At 36.8% G+C, this 20,487-nt stretch overlaps 1 protein-coding gene across 2 annotated transcripts in view; it reads left to right on the top strand.

Annotated features, from left to right (window-relative positions):
* The first annotated feature begins 1,610 nt into the window (after positions 1 to 1,610).
* PHYHIPL (phytanoyl-CoA 2-hydroxylase interacting protein like) overlaps positions 1,611 to 20,487 on the top strand; it is a 46,947-nt gene continuing 28,070 nt past the window's right edge. Inside the window, exon 1 of one of the 2 annotated variants that reach the window (XM_053450160.1) lies at positions 1,611 to 2,028. In XM_053450160.1, coding sequence (XP_053306135.1) covers positions 1,923 to 2,028 — 106 coding nt within the window. In that variant the 5' untranslated portion in view covers positions 1,611 to 1,922. Of the gene's footprint in view, positions 2,029 to 8,852; positions 8,989 to 20,487 lie in introns of those variants that run through there. The other variant, XM_053450161.1, reaches the window with a different exon arrangement.

Genomic DNA, 20,487 nt, shown 5'->3' with positions numbered 1-20,487 from the left:
ATGATTATTCATACAAACAGAACAGCATGCAATTATTCCTTATGCAATATCATTCACGCCATGCTATATCTTGTCAGCCCTTATATATATTTATATCCTGATTACATATATCATACTATATAAAGACTAAAAAGAATAATTCAATGGCCATAATATAAAATTTGATTTGTTTGTACTTCTTTACATAACTTTTGTTATCATAGCGCATTCTATGTGTCACAAAGTATTTCCAACAGTTGTACCAGTTGTACCAACGGGCATCACACATTTATCATTCCAATATTCAATGTATATAATAAATGCTATACCTATTTAAACATATTTAATGCCAACGTCCAAAAGTACCCTTTCATTATCGTAGTGCAGCAGAAAGAAGACATGATCCTTATAATATTCAATTGCATTTTTATTTATTTTTTTTGAATTTAGAAAACATTTAAGTTTTTTTCTGTAAGGGTTCAGACATTCAGCTTGATATAAACCAATGGTTCTCAGAGGACAAAGCCAAAAAAGGCTGTACCACAAACATACGTACCGACGTGTATATCATCAGTGCCTACACAGATGATTATCCTGGATGGAGACCAGGGTTTTGGCCCCCCAAAAATGCAGTTGCTGTTTTAATAGCTACCCATTTGCCACCAGTTTGTCTGGCAGCTGTCACTATTTCCTGAACAAAATATGTCTGGAACTGTACGATTCTTTCTCGGTTCATGTAAGAAATGATGAATGTCTTTAAACAGTAGCATTTTGGGTCATCTATGTGCAGACTATCCCTCATATAATGTGACGTTTTAAAGCTGAATACCCATTGTACGGCGTTACGGAATATGATGAGGCTATATAAAACAAAAAATAATTTAAATAATAATAATAATAATAAACATAATAATAATAATTGAATAATCAAGGTGTTTTGGGACACATTGAATGACAACCCGTCGATTAGTTAATCACACCATCTCTTGGGAATGGGAAAGTATACTCTGCAAAAGTTGCACCTACCAAGTAGACATGGCTGCATTAGTAAATATCTGATGTAAGCTACATTTGAGACTTAGCCTAAAATAGTTTGTGTCCTTGATCGCATTCTCCCAAACCTGCAGCATCAGTATTGCGGTAATATGTATTCCTACGGGATAAGCAGAACATTTACCTTTAAAAAGCCCCTATGCCCTTGCATGAGTGTTCGTACAGACAGAAGGATTGCTCTTCTGGGAGATGAGAATGCATTAAGGGGACAGATCCCTGTGAGATGGAATAGAAAGTCATCAGCAAATACTCCACTGGAAAGTATGCCTGGAATGCAGTGAATGCTTCATCTAGTGGGATATACTTAAAAAAGCAAAGACCCCACAGCACAGCTTTCATCTGCTGCTCCTGGCTCTTATTTGTCTTGCTAAACCTCCCCATGGAAACAACATGCCTACTGTCTGCCTCAGTGTGCATCCACCAAGGGACTGGTCTGTGTGTGAGACTGCACTCCTCTAAAGCCTATTACACAACGGGGGGGGGGGGGGCAGTCACATCCACCCCAGCCTGGCTCCTCACAGCACTCTGTGACAGATTTGGGCACCTGAATAGAAGAGACAAATAACTGATCAGATGTTTTGGACTTGATCCCTTTTTTTTTTAATTCCTCCCCACCACTCCCCCTGCTTCTCTCCCTCCACTTCATCGTATGCTCTGACGGTGACGCTGCTCCTCTCAGCCCATGGTAAGAGCCACCCAGAGAGGAAAAGCGCTGCCTGGACACCTCCTGCTTCTCCTCCTCCTCCTCTTCCAGCCAGACCCAGGCGCTGCAAGGCACCTCTGAGACGCAGCTAAGGCTTCTTCATCAAACCAACCCCGGGAGATCTTCCCAAGGCTTTCAACACAGAACACAAGCAAAGGGGGGAGACAAGACATTTCCAAGAGAAAACATGGAGGTACCACGCCTGAGCCAACACATCAGCAGCCCCAACAGTCCCTGTGAGGAGATGATAAAGAACCTGAGCTTGGAGGCTATTCAGCTGTGCGAGAGGGACGGTAAGACGGCTCCTTTAACCCCTTGTGTGCCGCGCCCCTCTATCTCTATCCTTAATGCCCTCTTAAAAGCCCATTCATTCATTTGGTGATCTTTGTGTCTGCGGATTCCACAGAACAAAAGATCTCAGTGTGGCTCATGCTCAGCATTAGGGGGGCTTTGGTAGCCGCACCAGGCTGTATTGGGGGGGGGTGACTGCCAGCTATCGATCCTCCTGTGCCCTGCATGCTGTGGCTCTGGGGATGATTTGCATTGCAGCATTTTCAGACGGTGCTTTTCCAACATGCAGTCATCCGTAACTCATCCCATCTGCCCAATATTTCAGAGGCTTTTGGTCTTTTTAGGGGAAAATCTCTATATTTATAGTACCACCGCATATGTGCTATAAGGTGCATATAATAATGATAGTCTACATGTGTGTATTATAGCATGGATCCACTGAAGGCATGCACACCTTGCCTCTTTGGCATTGAGCTAGCAGTGGTCTTATTTTTTAAGATATTGGGGAGGGGGGAGCTTGGTTTGTTGGGGGAAGGGAGGTTAGGAGGTAACATTGTAATTTCAGCACCATGGACAGACGAACCAAAAAGATTCTAGGCTAAGGAGACCTGGATTGCAGATCCTCTGCACTGAACTCCAAACAAATCTGCAATACTAGGGAGAGCTGGGGAAGTGATCTGTTTGTAGAATCTACATTATGAGAATATATGAATTTCAAAAGAATATTCCTATATTTCACCAGCAATTAGAGCATCGAGTCTCGTCTGGTGCAGACGTGAGACATCTGATGGGCTTCAGTGGTGGTTGTTGCTGACTTGGGATCTTTAGGAGATCCCTGACACACCTGTGTGTGTATTTTGTGTGTGCAGAAAATACTATCGGTGGTAAATGGACTGATTTGCAGAATTATACGCTCTGCTATATAGCCTCGCCAATGCGTGTTAAAGATCCATTGTCTCTCTGCCATGTGCTGTTTGGAATTTATATACAATTATTACAAGAATACATGTGGCATGTGGATATACTAAAGGGTTAATGACAGATTGATTTACGATTAAACCAAGGAGAAATGTGCCCGTTTGCTGCATTGATGTGTGAAATTGTGTTTTTTTTTTCTGAGCAAATGCATTTTCTCAAAAGGTGAATGTATTGCACTGTAATGCAGGAGAAATAATCGTACAATGCATGGGAACCCAAATTTCCCTCTGAGGCTGGGTTACAACAGCCTTCATTCTTCTTTCTGGTAACATGCAGTGGCAGCTCATTTGAAAACCATTTAAAGGGGTGTCATTTTTGTTTAATGCGGGATTCGGTTGTTCCATAAAAATAAATTCATTAAAAAAGATATCACACTTTTCCAGAGATACTTATTCCAGAAAATGTCGATTATTTTGTAGTTATTAATATTTTGACATTAACGTTATTACTAATATTACAAATAATCTGCGGTTTATGTATTCAAAACCCAAATCTGGACTGTAACCGTGTAACAGTAAATGATTTATTTTAATTCTCTTATTCTTTCCTTTGTTGAGCAGAAATAATGTTTTCAAAAAATAATAATATATTGCATTTTCTAACCATTAGCGATTATAGGCATGGGAAACAGTAGGGTCGTCTCAAAAAGGCTTTACTTCACAAACTTGCTCGTCTCGTAAATTATTCATTAGATGACTATGCAGAATTAAAGGAATTTATTGTTCGCATTGCGTTTAGCTTTTCTTTTTTTGGTAAATCGAAATAAATGTACGCTCGCTAATTGTAACACGAATGTCACAATTGTGACGTTTAATGCATATTATATTTGTCATCTGTGTATATATTTTTAAGGCTACACAACAAACCTGGGCATGCGATATGTGAGTGCATCATTATTACAACTTTGGTGCAGAGGTCACATGAAAAACATTAATTTGCGAGATCTTTGGATGGAGAATCAACCTTACATAGCTTTCTGTCTGAAGATTAATGATGATCTAAAAAGCAACGTTAAATTCATTTTTATATGACTAAAGACTCTAATATAGGGCAGAAACTACACAGCAATTGCCACCCAAATTGACCTGCATTGTGCGCCTAACTAGATCTCATAAATGAATATTTTCATGCACCTTTGTGTGTATATATATATATATATATATATATATATATATATATATATGCTGCCTTTATGTTGGATTAACATTTTTATTGTGTATGTGGAAATTTTGGAAATAGTCTGTCTGTTGCAAGAGGTTTGGCACGTTGGGCCCTGCTATGGATGTCTACCTGTTTCCCGTATTCTATGCCATTTATAACATATTTTACAAAATATTTCAAATTGCTGTTAAATGTACCCCCAATCATAAGGGAGGAGACCGAACACATTTTGAGAAGCATCATAATCTCACCAGAAGAGACAGAAAATATAAGCGATTGGCAACCATTTTATGGCAGACACCCCCCCCTCCCCGAGTGCCACGGTTTGTGAATTTATTTGTAGCAAAAAATGTTGCTCACCATCCTACAGTTAAAGGTTTGTAGGACGTCTGCTCGGACTAGATGTGGGAGTTCCATACTGAGTCTATAACTCTATTATTCATCTAAGATCTCTCCCACTGGAGCAGCAGCAGGGGGGCAAGAAACGGTATGCTCTTTAGAGTAGGTTGACTAGATATAGAGAGCAGAAAAAACAGGAGAGTGCAGCAAAAAAAGCTTTTAATTCTGTACACCCCCTGCTGTCAGAGTGGTTGGGGCTGCTCTCTTCCTATCCTTCTAGTTGGTCTCCTTCCCTTCACTCTGGCAGCTGCTCCCTCACAGGCACCGAGTCCATGCCTGGGCAGAGACACAGTTTGCATGGTACAGACACAAAGTAGTTTATTTCAAACATGCATTGCAGATAGGATTAGTTAATATTCCAACTATTGAGACTACATTTCCCGTGACTTTCAGTCAGGCTAGATTTATACATTTTTCAGATAGACCGTACTTGATTGGTGCGTAAACCTAAAATAAACATTTATGTACTTTTTTATTGCAAAAGTTACTAAAAGATGTCTGTTATAAAAATATGGCCACAAATGCCTTCAAATATAAAGTATGCCCTCCTTTTGTGGATTGGATAAATCTGCCTTCGCTCATTTTTTTATGATAAAAGAGCAGAATTTAAAGTCACATATTAGTTGCACAGCATAATCACACAAATAGAACATAAAGCAGATCTTTGAAATTGGTAAATGTCAAAGATTAGATCTGCTGAATAGAAGCAATGGTCGTTTGGACCTTGTGATATCGGATCCATAGTCTTGAGGTAAAACCCTGCTTCCCAGGGTCTCTAGGTCAGTTTCTTTTTTCTCTGGACAGGGCGTCTATGTTTGGCAATGTACACTTCATGTCTATTCATATAAATTCCCTTCCCTCTTTCTCCCTAACCTCACCCTTATGTAAATCTTGCCCTATCGACATGTGCAGGTACTCCCGCCCCTTTCATGATGTCACAACCCAGGTATGCAAATTGTATGTACTATTGGGGACTTTCATTGCAAAAACGAGTATGGGATTTAATCAGTGGAGTGATGAAAGAATAAGGCCCAAAAATTCTCCATACGACCCAAAGAGGAATTGACGACTAGGATGTCAGGGTTTTTCTGAAAGGTAGAATACATTTTAAAAGCAAATATGAAACATTGCTGTTTGCAATCTAACTCATTGTGCAGAGGCATGAACATACTGTATTATAAGACTGTTAAAAGACCCCAAATGTTAAAGAGACAGTCTAATGTACCTGACAGCCCCTGTAAAGAAAAATGCATATCAAAGTACTATGTGAATAACCATTGATCCAAAACGGAATAAAAAAATATATAAAATTGACACAGAAGAAGCTTCCCTCCTGCTCCATGGTTGACCATTGAGCTACCATTGACATTAATGGCAGTGCGTTCCGCACATGCACATTGAGGTCTGAATAGACCCCGTCCCCAGCTTTCCCCGAGACAGCACTGGAGCTAACGTGGAGGTAGGCGTATCACGCGCAGTGAGATGTGTTTGGATGAACACGTCTTCTGCGGGGCATTCTGCAAAATGGTTGCTGGGTGGTGTCCACAGACATCTATTATTGTTTCTCACTGTAATGGTTATCAGAGTTGGACTGTAGGGCGACTGGACTAGTGAAGCAAACATAGTGCTTCAATGATGTTTGAAATATCTTGGCTTCTTATGCTGTGTCCGGTACAGATCTGATAACGGTTCTCCCTAATAAGCAAGATATTATAGTTACTAAAGGTTGCCTTCAAATAAATAGTCAGTACTGTCTCTGCACGTGTTTGTCTACTGACTTCATGGACATTGAATGTATCCTTCATCGCTTTACCCTTTCTATCTACCTGCTATCGTCTCTAGCAAATATGATTATTTCCATTACGTCCTGTTTTAATCCACCGATTTGGAAATACCGAAGCACAACTGATTTTAATTTATCGCCGCACCCAAAGTCTTCATTTTTCGAGCTGTGCAATGATTCAGAGATGTGTCGTGTGTAATATTCTTGTCATATCTGATGCTAAATAACCCGAATATCTGTAGCCATAACATAGTATTTAAATCACCTAACAAAATAATGTTGGTCAGTTTATATCCAGCTGCTCCCAGCAGTGCATGTTATAAGGATTTTTTAAGAGGGTATAGGTGGGCCTGCTTGTGGATTTCTGCTAAGAAGATGTTGCAACTTTATGTCCCATTCAATGCGACTTTATGTTAATAAAAATGTGTTAAATATAAATATCTGTCAAATTATGCCTTTTTAACATTGCTTCTCTATTAATATTTTTTTTTTGGTTATATACTGTATATATAACTTTTCTTAATTTTAAAATCTGTTGTTGCAGAATTATATCAGTCCTGAGTTAAATGGATCGGTTTAATCTAAGGGGGAGTGGGGTCAAAATAGTTATTTCTTGTGGTGTCTTACACCCATTGATGATATGAGAGTTCCAATTAGCTGTGGCGTATTTGAACCATCAAAAGTTGATGCTCACTGAATTTAGTGATTTATATATTAGCATATGCACCTAATAATTACAGATTTATATGTATGCCATGGGAAAACATATTTGAATGTCCTACATCTACACGATGGATCTTCCCATTTATACTATCTCTCATCAATTGTTAAGTTCCTGGTTGTTGTTGATTTGTTTCAGGAAACCTTTGTAAAGTTGAATGAAGAGAAGGAAGATAACTCCAGGACAGGGAATTGATTACATAGTGATGGCCCTGCTACTCCGAGATGTAGATCTCACCTTCTGTGAAGTTAATATTTACTACATTTCTCCAAAGCAATAAACAACTTGTGTAGTACACTTTCTCAGAAAAGCAAGAGGATGCTATAGCACAACCTAAATTATCTTACATATATTTTTTTGATGGACAGAAAGGTCCTCTTAGTAGCTTCTCCAGAAGGACCATTCCAAATGTTGGTTGTTTTGAATAAGTAAAGTTTTGACCAAAGACATAGCCTTCAGTTGAAGCTTATTACAATTGAGTGGCTAACTGAGATTTCCTAACTTCTTATGCTTTTAGAATTCCAGGAATAATATGAGATTATTGAGAGTGGTAGCTCATATCTATTCACATCTTTACCTCTTCATTTGAGTATGTAAAGCTTGGCCGTTGTTTGAGATGATTTGGCCAAGAATGCACCATGTATACTGCTTTGAAAAGAATGTAAAAAAGTCCCAATATGTTTTGCATGTTAATGACATTCCATGTGTCACATGACCATAGGAAAACAAAAGTTGGCTTTGTTCATGTGGGAATAAAAGACGCAAAAGTTGCTAGGCAGCATCTTAAACCTCACACCAAAATAATTGCTTTAATGAAGATACTATTTATTACAAGCAGTCAATAATCTGTTATTTTACATCAAACATCTCTTATTTTCAACAAAGCTGGGGGGATGCCAATCTATTGATTTTTCTCAATTCTTTATTTTGTTGTGTTTCGCAATATATGCTATATGATGACTATAGACATCTTTTAATTAGGACAGTTCATCAGTTGGGCTGCCTCATAGATCATGCCCCAATTCTTTATTATGACAATGCTCAATGTACGCAATGATAAAATGAACATAAAGCTTTAGATAAACAGAGATTATTTGTTTCTATTTTTTTATTTTTAGTTATGTTTTACTTATTTAATTTGTTACTTGTATTATATCTTTGAATAACGGTAAATAGACAATAAAACTAGTCCTCTATTGTTTATCAAGGTAGCTGGCTCTACTATCTTTTAAAGATAGTTGTAACCTAAAAATAACACGTACAATCAGCTTGACCCTCCATGGTGACTTATTATAACCACCACTTCCCAAGTGGTACTGTAGTTTAACGCAATTTCCAAAGCCCCTCATTTTTTCGGGTCAGCTCTAGTAAGCGGGTTGGAAATTATGAATGCTCTTTATTCTTTTCAGTAGACAGAGGAAGAGAAATCCATTGTTTGACAATACAAGCTGGTGGATTTTCTCTTCACTTTCTGCATTTTGTGTTATATTAATAATGGGGGTTTGTCACTTCCAGTGTATAGAGATTTACAATAAAAATATAAAGTATGATTTGCAGAATACACATGCACAACATATGTATTCTCAGTTCCCTAATACCCTAGTATTCGGTATAGCTTCTCTTAATTCAGTTATTAAATATATAATAGTATACTGTCCCTCCTGTTTTTGGTTTGACAGTTAACTATTTCAGTTGTTCGTTATCTCTGTCCCCCAGAGCCATTATCTTCTGGTTGTGTTATTTTTCCATGTCTTCCATAAAACATCTTTAGAATTATAACACAAGACTGTTTCATTCTGCATGGTAGAAAGATAGATTTCTTCATATTTGCCAATTTAGTCCATTTGCATCAGTTTCCTGAGCTTCTTAGAGAAAGAATTGCCTTTCTTCTGTTCCCAGGTTTGCTTATGGACCCCAAAGGTAAGTGTATTCTTAAAGGTGAGAGTTGAGCAACTATTGTCAGATGCCGGCTGAAACAACATTATTTAATATCAATTTTCCTAAATATTCTGCTCATCATATAATACAGGTTTCACAAAATATACATTGACTCACAGCAAGGTACTACACAGGTAATAGCTATCTGGATTTAAAAGCAAATAATATTTTTTTCATGAGTGACCATTTACAGACTCTGAGAGCCAGACTAAAACTCATAAACATAAAATAAATTTTACATTTTACCCACAGGGGCTGTAAATTATATAGCCTTAAAACTCTACATTATAGGTTGTGGTGGAAACAGTTTTCATTTCCCACTATCGATGTTAAATATTCTAGCCAATGGGAAAAACATTTAACAAATATTGATACTTTTAAAGGAACTATGTAAACTGTCTTACAGAAAAATTAGGTGTTTTATTCCCAAATATATATTTATAGAGGCTCCCTTGCCCCTTAACCACCATGCAGATTGTAAGCTCATAGGAGTAGAGCTCTGTTTTCCTTCTGTACCAGTATGTTTACATAAGTTAACTATATTTAAAATGTCTTATTTATTTACACTATACCCTGTTGTAAATGCAATATGAAGTCTGCCAACACTATATTAATCTATATACAATGTAATCTTTTAATGTGAAATTATGATTTTAAATGAATCAGCTCATATTAGTGTATTGTTTCATTTTGCCATAATTTCTCTGCATTGCCTGTAATTATATTTCTTTACAACAGTTAACTAACCTCTATCTCCTGTCAAGTTAAAGTCTGGCTTTAATTCAACATGCATCTTATCAGCTGAACCCAACTGTTGAATTACCATCCATGACCAGCTGATAAGGACTCATAAAATAACTAAATTTTTCTATAATTCAGTATAAACATGAATTATTAATTTTGTTGTGTGTACTTGTCAAAAGGGGATAAGATGGACACATTCAAGTACTGAAGGGTTAAAACATTTAATTAGAAAGTATTTCTGGAACTCAATACTGCAGTAAAAGTCAATGGATTATGTTTTATAAAGTGTAAGATCGGAGAGTATTTAATATTATTTTAGTAACTTTCATATAAGTTGACAATTGACCTTTTAATGTATCTTAAACCAAACTAAATAATATTTTTATTTGTGGCTTCTCAGAATATGGATAGCTTTAATTTTTAACACATTTTTGGACAGCATATTGTTTAACAACAAAGCACAAAATTAACAGCGACCATTTTCCATATGATTCTTCCTCACAATTGTTTAGATGTTTTTCTGAGTTCTTTATAATATTGTTGGCTCTGGATAATTCAGAAGGAAGCTAGAAATTCCTCTCCAGTAGTTCCCGAAATTAATAGAAAATATGCTACATAATCAATTACACAAAGTAATTTAGAATTATTCCTTTACACATTTAATTTAGAATTATTCCTTTAAGTGATTTCAAGGGAAATCGTAGGCAAAAAAATAGAATATTAAAGTAAAGTATAAATTATAGTAAAGATATGATTTTTTATGATAATGTAATGCTATTTTCAGTGTTATTCTATGTACATAGAAAAGGTACTATTTACTTAAAAGTTGTAAATAGTACTAATGTGTAAAGACAGCCAAACACATAAACTGTCATCAGTTTTCAAGGTTGATTAAGAATGTAAAATGTGATCCATAGATACACACCATTTTGTGGATTAAAATATGCTTTAGGGCTGGTAGGAGTTATATCATAATAGCCTATAAATTATAATGTTACAAATAAGATCAAAGTGAAAGGTCATTTACCTAACACTACTTTTCTCCAATCTACTTTATGAGTAAAAAATACTTGTCTACCTCCCTGGACACAGATGTCTGCCACTGTAATCTCGCTCTTCACCAGTTTACGGGGAGCATAAGAGTAGGAAACCTTGCTTTTGAGCTTTCAGTTTGGAGGCACACAGAACCATGAGGAAGTATTGAGAGACATCTGTGTACCGGAGAGACTCAAGCCTCAGGATCTACTGTGATCGATAGGTGGACCCTCTGTAGATCCACATAGCTGGGGCCCCTGTTTGACCATAAAGCTATGTTCTCTTTGCTTCAGTGGAATAGCGGTGCAATCCTTTACAAAGTCCATGGTGATAGATGTTTCTAAAGTGATGTTCCGAACAGCCTTATTGTGACATTGTGAACATTTTCCATCAGACTGCAGCTGAATCACCTGCCCTTTCATACCAGCTTGTTCTTTTTGTAATGAACAACCCTTGATTCTCATGTAAGCACATCGCTTTCATTACAACTACCTACTACTGTCTAAACTCAAGCCTGTTGATATAAAGGCACCATAGAGATTAGTTAATGTGTACAAATGGAGGGACCCCCCCAAAAAAACAAATGAAAACAAGGCAGGGAGCTCCAAATTTGTGTTTGCATTTAATTTCTTTCCTCTCTCACACACTATCTCTCTCTCTATCTCTCAGTGTTTCCCTACTCTCTCCACTGACTGTTTCCATGTCCCTGTCTCCACTCTTAGGGGCCAGATTAATGCAGATGGATTCCCTGAGAAAGAGAGGTGCAGAAACGGTTCTCTTTCTCAGTGGATCCATCTGCATTATTCCGGACTGTGACAGTATTTACACAAAAGGTCATAGGCATGGCGCACCCCACAGGGACGGCCTTTCCCCTGTTCCACCAATCGGGGGAGAGGGTGCGTGCAGAGGCTCATCCCTTTTGCGGAAACGCTCCGAGAGGCCTGGCTACCAGGGTTGATACCGGGGAGAAGCGGATAAAGAAAAAAGACAGAAGAACAAGAGAAGAAGTGAAGCTGCGGAAAAGGAGACGGGCACATGGAAGCGGTTGGCAGAAAAGGGGAGAGTGAATGAGAGTGAGTGTGGGAGAGTTAGTGAGAGTGTAAGAGAACATGAGAGAGTGTAAGAGAGCATGAGTGAGTAAATGACAATGAATTTCGTTCCCAAATGGAAAAAGCCCTCAGAATTTCATCTGAACTGAAAGGGAATGCGAACTGACAGGAAACAAAAGTCCTCCACAAATGAATAGATCAAAAACAAAATGAAACATTTTTGGTCCATTTGCACGTCTACTAGAGGCTAGATTGGCTGAAAGGTTTTTATCTGCCATTGTTATATGTTTGTATTTAACAATATGGCTAACATTCTTGTGGTCCATCAGTGTACCGGTTAACGGCATGCAGTATCAGTTCTTGCTTCTAATCCAGTTGGAACTGAATTTTTCACTCAATTTTTCAATGAAAGCGGCCTTCACAATTCATTATTAGCATCACTGTAGTTGTGGCCTTTGTTTTGGTATAAATAGTCCTTCTAAAATGATTAGCAAAACAATATGCAAAAAAGGGCATTTGCAATATATATTTGTTACTAATAAAAATTATTTTGATACACATCTAGTCTTTTCTTCCGTTAAATCTGATTCACCCGTGTCACCATTAAGATTGGTGGACCTCCAAAGGCTGATCTGCGGATCTCCAAGTAGGGTCATTATAATTTCACAGCCTGGCATTCACTCCTTACAAATAAAAAGATAAATGGAAAGGCAGATAAAAGATAATTCTGTTCAAGGGGAGGTTCTGATTTCTTAGTCCCCCGCTCCCTGCCTGGACCACCAGGAGCAGGATACATTATATGTTTTTTTTGTATAATGCATATTCATCCCCTTCATGTAACGATTTTAAACATATTTAACCATGTCAAACATTCATTTCCCCGAAGAGAGTCCTGTGGCATTGGTAAAATATAGCTTTGAATAAATTAGCTCTTACCACTGGGATTTCGAGCACTATCAGTTCCTGGAGGCTAGAATGTCTCTCTAGTACAGTCAAACTGTCACAGAGCTTATGCGATTAAATTATTTGATGCAAGGCAAGATCCACTGCATCTCTCTACAGACATCAGATAAGCAGCGTAAGTCACCGAATAACGTTTATGTATAATCATTGGCTCTTCTCCATCTGGTAAAATCTATTACGCCATCAATATTTATTTTCTATTGGTCATGAAATGTAATGGGGCAGTTGACTATACCATACAGCCCCCCAACAAAGAATGCATTTTACTTGTGTGTAAATAATAATAATACAAGCATTTACCTTTAGGAGAAGCTGCAATGTGCTGACTCCTCTGAAGTTTAGTTTTTACTCCACTTTTGGTATTTGTGTGCAAGGGGGTCTCGCTAGACCCCTTAACTCTTGTGTCCAGCCATGGCTGGAGTTGGTTAGTTGTCTGTATGCCATGTATGTGCAAGGAAAGTAGGTGACGTGTAGTCAAACATGTTCTGCGAGCTGATAGTGATGGGGGGGGGGTTGTTGACTTGTTCCATGCATTTGGAGAAGCAACTAACTTAAAGGTGATGCTCAGCTGACAGGTGCATTTGATGTCTGGAGTGTCCATCTGATCTCTACATTAACAAATGTCTGAAAGTTACACTTCCACTGTGCTTAGGTGAGATCTGCTGGTTATTCAACGTTTAGAATGTAGCAAAAAGTCACCGCTACCTCCAATCTGGTTAGCTCGCTTACCTTATCAATATATTTTACCTGCACAAGGTAATATTCCATACCTCTCAACCAATACATCGTTTAATTTGGTTTGTTATAAAATGCATACATAGTAAAATAGATAGGATGATACAGGAATTAAAAAATGTTTGCCTTCTTTTTTATGTTTGCTTAATTGTTCTTATCTTTTAAAATGGGAAGTAATCCTTCATTGAGAACCCTACTGAACTTGAGTGAGAAGTTGGCTGATACGTCATGTGTCGTCAAGCATGTGTACTTGGTGACTGCACACCTGACAGACTTGTCCACCTTACATTGGCATCCGATTGCTTTACATCTTTTAAGTCATTAGTTAAGACAAGGCAAGATTTTCTTTTTTATATTTATTGAATAAGTTACTTTAAAAAGATGTAACTGATAGGACTGGAAACAGAGACCTCTCGTATAGGGCAGCTTTAAGACTCAGTTTTATGACGCAGAACTATAGCATTCTACATATGTATTCTCGGTAATGTAATTTGCCTTAGCATTATGCTAAGTTAACTTAGAATTCAAGGTAACTTAGCATAATGCTGTGTATGTAGTTACTAATCTAATAATAAAGGCATGAGGGTAATAAATTGTGAAGTTGCATTTTTATTTCTACTTCGACAAATGAAACAAATGCTTTCAACTGACATCATTTATCTGTATTTCTGAAACAAATCAAAATCCTTTTTTTTTTTTTTTTGCAAAGGCGAATTGCTCATCGTTTGTCCTCATTTTATAAAGGCTAATAAAATGTTTATTGTAATGTAAATGTCTTTTCTTGTCTTCTAGCCTTTCTGCTTTGCATTTTGATTCTCAGAATGAAGGAAATGGTGTCAACATGAGAGGCACAGCTTAGAATGTTAATATTCCTTTGGCTCCCAAAGCCCTGACTCACGCGTTTTACTAACATAAAAATACACATACATCATTTTCTTATATCAGTCTTGCTTACTACAAAGTCAGGCTCCCGGAATGGCCGGTACAAATGGACAAGGATCCAATATTCTGTAAAATAAGTTCTCTCGTGAGTGAAAATTAGACTTATTTTATATGAACCTAACATCACTCCAATTCAGTAGGCTATTTCCCCAAATACGTTCTCAATGTATTTTGTATTAATGTAGGGTGATTTTAGCTCGTTGACCTGCAGCACTTAGACTGCTGGGAAGTATAAATGGCCACATCTCTTTAGTCCTTGGATTACTTTTATTGAAGGAGGATAACAGATGACAGGTAAACATGAACATTTCAGCCTCCAGTTAGGTGGAAGGTAAGGATTACATAAATTGGATTCCGTGATTGGACTCCTTGCAAATAATACAGATAGGAGTGATTTAGAATTTATGGACCTACAGCTTAAATATTGTGATTGAGGTTCGCTACCTTTTATATAGTCTGACATTTAGCTCAGTCCATTCCCTGGCAGTGGCCAACTTTCCCTTGCCACTTGCAGCTAGCCAAAACCATCGGCAGCAAATGATGTGTAACAACTAAATGTTGGAACCAAGCTGACATTTTACTGATAAAAAACAATTCTATTGTGACAAAAGCATGGCAAAGATTTTAAAATAAAAGCAGTGTCATACTATGGCCTAGGTTCAGGGTGGCAGCAGTGCCCTATCGGGTAATCAAGCTCCTTGTACTGCCACTTCTCAATGGGCCAAAAACTTTGGAGGTTCCATAGCACGTCCCTAAGGGGACTTTATGTCATATCTCAGTGCTCAAAGGGATAGAGGTGAGGACGGGGCAACTAGTTGTGCTTCCATGTTTTAGGCGAAGGGCAACATCTGAAAAAATCCTAGTAACACTAGGGTATAGTTGCATTGCAATAAAATCCATTGAGTATTATAACAGATACCACAGGCTAAAGCATTATGTCATTCCAGATATTTGGCTGGGGGTCATTAAATCCTTAAGACCACACGCCCACTTATCCATAACATCCAATGGACTGAATCCAGACATAAACATATTTTATTTAATGCAGTAAATCTGCGTACAGTTTGGTTGCTAATGAGATCATAATATTAGAAAGTCTGCATAGGTGTTAACACACTTTTACATGTTCATAGACATCAATAAAATCATGGAACAGATTGAGACAAGTCAAAGGAAATCTGAACAATGTCTATATTCTGTTTGTTTATTTTTGGTTTTGGTTTTCAATGAGTCTTAGTCAAAGCATGTAAACGATCACACGCATTATGCAAAACTATGCAAAATATTATACCGAACAAGAGGAAGAAAATGCAGGTAGTTTCACAGATGTAGGCTTCAATAACATCTTCTGATTTGCATATGTCTGTTGTTTAGAAAGTGTGAAGCGAAACGGAATACAGTTCAAGAACTATACCCGGTGTTCACAGAAAAGCTCATTCATTGGATTTGTGAGGTTGGACTGGGATCCAGATAAAGTTTCCAATAAAATATTGCTTTGAACTTAGATATAATGAAATGTGAAGCATACTATTGAAAAATGAAGTTGTACTCGAAACACTAGTCACATGCAAAGCCTGCTGGAAATGGTTGTGTCTGTAACATTAACTGCACCATCCTAATTCTCTATGCATTCATCTCAACATCTTTAAAACATTTTCTAAACCATTGCTTTTTTCCTCAAACTTCCAGTTCTGTTGAAGTAACCAAATACTGTATTACAAGTTAGAAGTCTTACTTATCTTTAAACATACCCATGAGTTTTCCACTTTGAGTTTCCCTTTGAGTTTTTGGATCCATGGATCCATGACCTAGAAAGCCAAAACAGGTTTTGGTTTAATATTATTTTTCTTTGCTTGTCATTGTTGTCAGATAACTTGCAGATAACTGTATATTATTATTAAGATAATAAAAATAGAACAATCTGAAAATAAAAAATATGTTGTACATAAACATATCATTTTAGAGACAAAGTGTGGCAATGTCAAAGATAAATCTCACCAAGATGTAAAAAAAACATGGATAAGTGTGACTATATAGATGATTAACAAAAATAACACTGCAGAATATCTCAAATATTTCTTTAGAAATGTATAATTTCTTGATATTTATATGAAGAGTCACTAAAATCTTCATTGATGCCGTGTGGTAGAATTGATTACAGCAGAAAATAACCTGATAACTCACATATGCACTGGCACACATATTTACACACACACTCACGCTAAAACACATTTACACTAACATACAGTTACACATACTCTCTATTCACTAACACACACTTACACACTCATCCCAACATACACTTACACATCTATGCTAACACATACACACTAACATATACACTTGCACTCATACGTACTTACCCCCTAACCTCACCAGCAGCTTTCCTGCTTCTCACACATACTTTCACTGCAGGGTCACATGACATAGCATTATGAAAACCCCTCTGCGTTCCCACTTCCGTCAGTGACCTAATCCAGGTCAGAGCTGCCCTTTGTTAAGAATTTTGGTATATCCTGGGGGGCAATTTTCCCCCTGAGTCAGCCCGTCCCTACTTGTGCTCACGTTTAAAGCCATGCCATGGCTCTATAGTAGACCTTAAATCTGGAGTATATAAGATCCCGCTACTAGATCTGTAAGACTTATTTTTAAAACAAATGGAAACATTTTAGAATCTCTTCCTAAAAAGAAACTTGTATTTCCAGTTAAAGCACTTTAGGATATGTCCCTGTGCACCCACTAAATGCTAAATTGCTTCTATTAAAATATGCATCTGTAGTTTAAGAACATCTACAAATGGGTTTGTGTCTTAAAATGATAATAATCAAATCCAAAATATGATAAAGACACATTGAATTTTATAAAGCACACTGGAGGATACGTATATAGAACTATTCTGCTATAAAGTGGTAAATGTAAAATATTCAACAGAAACATTTTATGTCTATCACTTTGACCATTATAAACTAAAACGGCACTTTATACTTAACAGTCAACATTTTTGAAAATGTGCAGTGTTCTTACACAATTAAATAAAAATATATATAATATATATATATATATATATAATAGATATAGCCATCTTGAATTTATAGAATATTGGTGGGAGCCTTGCTATAATTTTAAAATTTCTATAAAAATTGATATCTCAAATTAAATGAAGCCCCTCTGAGGTTATTCACTGAAGCGGGAGTTGACATGACAGTTTTTAAGTTCACTAACTTAACTTTGAAGGGCCAACTCCAGTGAAGAATAGGTTGGATGGCCTTTTATTAATATCAGTTATATTCTTCATGAGAGCGACCTCAGTGATTGAGCTTTGCATGCTTAGACCTTCTTGCAGAGGATACAACTGGGAATGGGCCTTTATAATAGTGATTAACTATCCTGCAATTTCCATTGCCAACGTGCTTTAGTAAATAAACCGTGAAACTTTATTTGTAGATTTATTTCTAAAATAAAATGCATATATGCCATATGGACAAGAAACAGAGAAAGAACCAAATTTGTCAAATTTTGACTCCTTACCTCATGGGTGGACCATCTGTATAAATGAACCAACTAATCAATATGTAAAATTCAATGAGATGATGAACTCACTTAAGGACACACAGACTTTAGAACGCATTTTAAGCTCTGTATGATTTGTCTGCTTATTTCGGGTTGGAATATATTCTCTTTACTTTCAGTACTATGGTGTTAATTATTGTAAAATTCCTTTGCCACTAAAACAATGTTCTATTCCCTTTCATCAAGCAGCACGATCCATTTGAAAGTAACATATAAAGCAGCTGAAAGTTAAATTAATCTCAGTGGTAATCTACAGCTCGCTCAAGAAAAGTAGTCCCTTTTGGTATATTCATTGTTTAAATTATCCGTACTAATTAAAACAAAAAAAAAAATCACGGTTAATTAAAGTAATGCATCTCTTTGCAATTTTAATATCTATGTCTTAAATAAAGGTTCGATTACAAAGAATTTCTATTTTTGACTCATTTCATATAAAACCATAGTGCTTATTAACTACGTTTAACTGCCTATTGTGTACCTATCAGGAAACATAATTAGCCAGTGTCACTGTCATTACTACATAGAAATCCCATAAACAATGTGCAGAAGATATCCAGTCATCATATAAATGCTTTACTAACCTAGAAGCAGAAATGTATGTATAATGCATAAAAAAGAAGTTCCTCCTAAGACCCCATCATGTACTGTTTTTATCCTCCCCTGGGGTTTCTTTATCAAAAAGAGATTTTAAGTGAAATATAACATTTCAGTTTGCGGTTTTAACAATGCATTATGAAGGGTTACCCAGGAGCTTTCATGTTTAGTGAGTGAAGTTCCACTTGAGTTCTCCTTGGGTTTCATATAACAGTTCCTACAAGTAGTTATATACCATTTCAACATGAAACATATAGGGGTCACCCCCAAAACTGTTAGTAGCAGCAACTTTTTCCATGTACAGACACTTGAAAGAGACAATGAGTCAAGGTTTCATCTCACTTTGGAAGTTAAAAGGACGATAACACTAATCACCATTTACCAAGCAACTCTCTGTTCAACCATCATTGATGTGACTGCTAATTGTATGTAAATCTGTGGGGCACACAAAACTTTAAAGTAGTGATCACTGGGAATTTTCCTTGTAAAAAAAACTGATTTGCCCATCTTCTTCAAAATCTATAGTAAGTACTCAATCGGAGGAACCATAATCCCAAGAGTAAGGGTATAGCTGGCCTTTGGTGCATAGCAGAGCCAAGCAGAAACACTATTTTGTCTGCTCACTTGTCCAATACAGAGTTACATTGGCATGTATTAAATCCAGGTTGAATTGTTTGTATGTTGTGTTTCGTCATTAATTGAATCCCACGTGTTACCAAATCACCATTAATTTAATATATGTGGCCAGGATGGTTTAATCATTTGACTTGTCCTTACTATACCTTATGACATGTTTGTCAAACCTGCGCTAACTCAAACATTAAGTTGTGGCTTAAAGGAATCCGCTTAAGAGGAAATAAATTAGCAATGCAGATATGAGAACAATTTGTTCAAGGTTTGGCACAGTGCAGCCTTCGGATATTCACATACGATCAAAGCACCCCTCTGACAGAGAATGAGTAAGATTGTATCCAAGTTATTGTAATTGCATGTAATTAAGACTTTTTTTACACAGTTTATTAAAAATGAAGCAAATTTAGGGGGACAAAAGGACAATTTATTCAACAAAACTATCCTTCATCCAGTCTACACTCCCCTCTTCTATAAATGATCCAACAAACATCAGTGGCAGTTGTACATTAAGCTTAATATTCTAACAATATTTAGATTTCGTTCATGCTAAATGTATTCATCGTGAAAAATAAATACTTGCTGACTTGAAAAGAAAAACTTTCGTTTGGCTGATTACTCAAGCTTATCTTTCCAAGTATCAGCCATTTCCGTCTAATATTGTACCCATGCGTCTTCATTTTAATATTTACTTATAGTATCTGCAGTCTACTATTTTGCAGGTAGTGCATTGTTAAGGTTTACTGCCCTAACTGTAGAGCTTTCTCCAGTTCGAGTCGCAGCACGGTTAAAACTGACCAGTCCTCAGCTCCTTACGTTTGATAAAGGATGTTGGAACCAGCTGCAGAGTAAAGACCTCTAACGCTCCTATACAGTACCCCTGGGGTGGGCTGGTTTGTTTAGGATAAATCACCCTGGAAAGTTTTTCGAAATGCTTATTTCCAAAGTAGACATGCAGCTAAGCTTTTATGAAAGTTTTTTTAAATCCTCAGTCTCACATAATAGTAAGATTAATGGATACAATTTAATGATCAATCTTTGTCAATGTAACCTTTAATGCATTTATACTCTTAATATATATATGTATATGGTAATGTGTGAGCTAAAACACTGTTTTATATATATTTATATATATCCATTTCTTCCAATGCTAAGAAGTTTATGGGGAGTTTTTTATGTGTTTACTACTGGTTGTTTCGCATGGGGTATTAACAGTACT

The sequence above is a fragment of the Spea bombifrons genome, chromosome 11 (assembly GCF_027358695.1).
Source record: "Spea bombifrons isolate aSpeBom1 chromosome 11, aSpeBom1.2.pri, whole genome shotgun sequence".
NCBI classification, from domain to species: Eukaryota; Metazoa; Chordata; class Amphibia; order Anura; family Pelobatidae; genus Spea; species Spea bombifrons.
This window is presented reverse-complemented; position numbering and strand designations above follow the sequence as displayed.